At 48.7% G+C, this 4,206-nt stretch overlaps 1 protein-coding gene across 1 annotated transcript; it reads left to right on the top strand.

The window, feature by feature from the left end:
- Window positions 1–1,324: 1,324 nt before the first annotated feature.
- gpr151 (G protein-coupled receptor 151) lies at window positions 1,325–3,394 on the top strand (the record flags this gene model as incomplete). The annotated part of the gene is made up of 2 exons (XM_080746692.1): window positions 1,325–1,762; window positions 2,462–3,394. The coding sequence occupies 2 exons, from the start codon at window positions 1,325–1,327 to the stop codon at window positions 3,392–3,394; spliced, it is 1,371 nt and encodes a 456-aa protein (XP_080602818.1).
- Between the last annotated feature and the right edge of the window lie 812 nt (window positions 3,395–4,206).

Genomic DNA, 4,206 nt, shown 5'->3' with positions numbered 1-4,206 from the left:
TTGATTGTTGTAAATTTACCCCCATTCATTCCGGATGGGGACCCGGATGCATTTGGGTCCCCATCTGGAATCAATGGGGGTACATTCATTGTACTCACATTTTTGTTCTAGGAATGTGACAAAACACAAAAAATATTGTTGAGCTCAAGTCTCCATGGCGTGAATAATCAATAGGAAAAAAGTCATCAAGCACTCAGCTGATTCACTTTTCATGTTCACTATTCCACAAGTCAAACAATCTATATTCATATATGTGTGTGTGTGTGTGTGTGTGTGTGTGTGTGTGTGTGTGTGTGTGTGTATGTGTGTATAATATTTAATACTGATCACATCAGGGAATTCCATGTATAGGCATAAAAGGGATTTGGTTCCTGCCCGGACAGACACGGACACGATGTGACGGTTCTGATAAAGCAATAATAAATGTACCCCCAATGATTCCGGATGGAGACACAAATGCATTTGTGGCTCCATCCGGAATCAATGGCGGTAAATTTATTATAATCAAATTATTGTCTTAAGAATGCGATAAAAAACGTTTTTATTTTATTGAACTCAAGTCTCCATGGGGTTAGTAATCGATAGGAAAAAAAAACATTTTGGGGGTGAAATATTCCTTTAAATGCATTGGGTGGTTATTTGCATATTTCTTACCATTTAGTAAAATGTTTATATATATATATATATATATATATATATATATTCAAAATTACGCTTCCTTATCTCCCCAAACGTCTGAATAAATGAATAAACCATCCTCCCTTTACAGAACATACAGCAAGCCATCATGTCTTGTTTACAATAAATGAACAAATAAATTGCTTACTGAGAAACAATGGTAGCTTACCTGTCCAGTAGGCCTATTACAGTACATTGCTAAAACAATTTCACAAACATCTGCAGTAAACTGAAAATCCAAAGTAATAGCTCATGCTGGGCATGTAATTGCAGGGTTTTTCTCTAATGGTCCCAGTGCGACTGCAGACGATGTGTTACCCTGGATTGGCTGGGAATAGCTGCTGTCAATCAAACCGTATCTTTATAACCGCGCGCGCCCACAGACAAACCCAGAGACAGACAGACGCCAGTGCTGCTGCGATCGCTGATCATCCATGCATTCTGTTCTCTGATGTGATTATAGAAACCAGAGTTTCTGAGGTTACATTTTCTAGTAGCGTAATTGATTCTTAAATACTCTAAATCTCCTGGTGGGACTCCTTAAACTGTACAGTACTTTTCCTGCATTATTTTTATTCCCTGTTCCTGGCTGCCTTTGAGTCAGTCTTTATTCGTTATCCAAGTCCTCCGTTGTCTTGGGGCTGAGATGGACAAGCTCTCCGGTGGGACCAACATGACCGTGATGAACAGCTCCGTCGTCGACCGGTGGCCCCTCGACGAGCGGGTCTTATTGGGCGAGCACCTGGATCTGAAGATCCTGGTGCCGGCCGTGCTGGGGGTCATCTGCGTGCTGGGCCTGGCGTGCTGCCTCACCGCCATGAGCATCCTGGTCTACTGCGCTCACCGGGGCAAGGTGTCGCTCATCAACTCCCTCATCTTCAACCTGATGTTGGCCGACGGGCTGGTGCTGGCGCTGGCCGCGCCGCTCCACGCCGCCGCCTACTCCGAGGCCCACTGGAGGCCCGGCTGGGCCGTGTGCAAGACCCAGGACTGGTTCCTCCAGTCCTGCATGGCGGCCAAGAGCTTCACGGTGGCCATCATGGCCAAGGCCTGCTACCGCTACGTCTCCAGCCCGGGCAAGCAGGTCAGCATAGGGGTGGGCAATACAGTGATAAATAGTGTAACGACCCTGCAAGAGATCCGGACGTAACTCGCTCCTCCAAGGGAGCTAGCTCTCTTGGCGTTGCTGGTTGCTTGCCTTGTCTGCTGAGTGGGGGGACCGGGTTTGTCTACCTTTTGGAGGCAAACTTCCCCACTCAGTCTGCTAAACTTTACATTGGTGTCAGAAGTGGGATCTGAACCCACGCCTCCAAGGGATACAAGACGATACAATGCCTTTTCAGAGATATCGTATGTATTGTGATACAGTGAGGGAGCCTTGTAAAGAATCCTGTTGAATCCATGTGTCGTCTAAAACGGTAGTTCTTAAACTTTAAAATGTCAAGGTCTCCCCTTAACTCTGACAGTATACAAATGAAACCGAATGGACCCATAAGGGTCCATTTGGTTTCATTTGTCAGAGTTACATACTTGTAAGGATCAATTTAGACCTCCCAACAGGACCCAGAGAGTCCCTGGACCCCACTTTGAGGACCACTGGTCTAAATGGTCTGTTACTCCTTTTTCTTTTAGTTTTTGTTACCTTGGTTGTACTGTTAAGTAACTCGAAAAACAACCATAAAAAGCAACATGAAAAAGAATTGCTATAAGATCCCTGTATCGTGATACAGCTTGGGAAAACATTGTGATATTGTATTTTTCCATACATCGCCCACCCCTATAGGTCGGCATCCGCATAGGCTCCATCCTGGTGGTGCTGGTGTCCACCTGGACGTCAGCCTGCTCCGTCACCATGCCGCACTGGCTGTTCGCCACGCTGCAGAGGGACGAGAGGCGGGGGCTGGAGGTGTGCGCCATGGCCGTGCCGCCACAGGCCGGCGGCTTCATGTCGGCGTACGTGAAGGCGTACCCCCTGGCGGTGTACTGCGCGCCGCTGAGCGTCGCCCTGCTGTACTTCTGGAAGTCGTACGGCCGCTGCCAGCGGCGCTCCAGCAAGACGCAGAACCTCCGCGCGCAGATCAGGTCCCGCCGGCTCACGCTGATGCTCTTCAGCCTCACCGTCGCCATGGCGATCCTCTGGCTGCCGCAGTGGGTGGTGTGGGTGTGGGAGAGGCATCTGGCGGAGAGAGAGAGCCAGGAGGAGGAGGAGGGTGCTGCCGCTCGCCCCTACCTCCTCCGCCCTCCTCCCCTCCTCCTCTCCCTCTCCTCCCAGCTGCTCGCTTTCTCCCTGTCGCTGGTGAACCCCGTCATCGTGCTCTCGCTCTCGGAGGAGTTCCGAGAGGGCGTCCGCGGGCTGTTCCGCCGGGTGACTTTCCGCAAGTGGCACCCGCCAAGGCCCGGGCCCCACACCCCCACCTCTCAGCGGTCGCCTCGCCCCAGGCCGGAGTCGTCCTCACTGACCTCGCATCATTCGCCCCGAGGGGACCGGGACCGGGCCCCCCGCTCGGGCTCCGGGCACGGCCCCAGGAGGGAGGCCCAGCCGCAGGTGGAGCAATCGACGCGGGGACGGGGCGAGGACGCGGACAGGGAGAGCCTCCGAGACGGGATTGTCTTGCCCGACGTGGAGCAGTTCTGGCACGAGAGGGAGAGCGGCTCGCTGGCGGACGAGAACGACCCGGTGCCCTGGGAGCACCAGGACAGACGGGGCAAGAAATGACGGAGAGGTGAAACCGTTCGTTGTCCTGAGTATCTCACTGGACTGCTGAGTCTTCAGCTTTAGAATCGTGTGACATGACCAGTATTCTGTAAACTCTGTCGATGTTGTTTTTCAAAGGTAAGATGTGCTGAATAATGTATGTGTTTTTAAAATATGGTGATAATGTGGTCCTGGATTTAATTGTTTTATGCAGAAAATGAGTAATACTGTATGCCTTTGTGGTGGCACAGTGGAATCTGTTCATTAATTCCGAGAGTGTAAAATAGACGTGGAAATTACACTCCAGATTTGATTAAAGCTGCACTTTGTAACTTTCCATTTCTACCCCAGATTTTAATCTGGTTTTCTGTGCAAGAGCTGAAATTTACCATTTAACTAATTGTTTGCTTGCTCAGGGGATAAATTGAATCTTGACCATTAGGTCAAAGTTCATGTCAGATCCGGTATCTAGGTGAGACATGACCTTTGACATGATCTAAATGTCTCAATAGAAGAACAGGGAGAGAAAATACAACCACCCCAAGTTATATTGTATTCAAATACAAAATCTAATTTTATTCATTAATAAAAAAAAGTTACACAGTGCTGCTTTAAATTAATCAAGAAATGAATTGTATCTAAAACACTGGGGCATTTGTATTTATAAAGCCATCTTGGTAAACTGCCCATACATGATGCAGAAACTGCACAAACGTATTCTTGCAAGGTAGACACAATTTATGATCTCAGAAGTGCTTTGTAGTTTGTACTCAGAAGTGCATTGTATAGTACCTCCAGTTGGAAATGAAGCAAGATTAGCTTGTTCCAGTGTT

Source organism: Nannobrachium achirus, assembly GCF_963921795.1.
Source record: "Nannobrachium achirus genome assembly, chromosome: 17".
Lineage (NCBI taxonomy): Eukaryota > Metazoa > Chordata > Actinopteri > Myctophiformes > Myctophidae > Nannobrachium > Nannobrachium achirus.
This window is presented reverse-complemented; position numbering and strand designations above follow the sequence as displayed.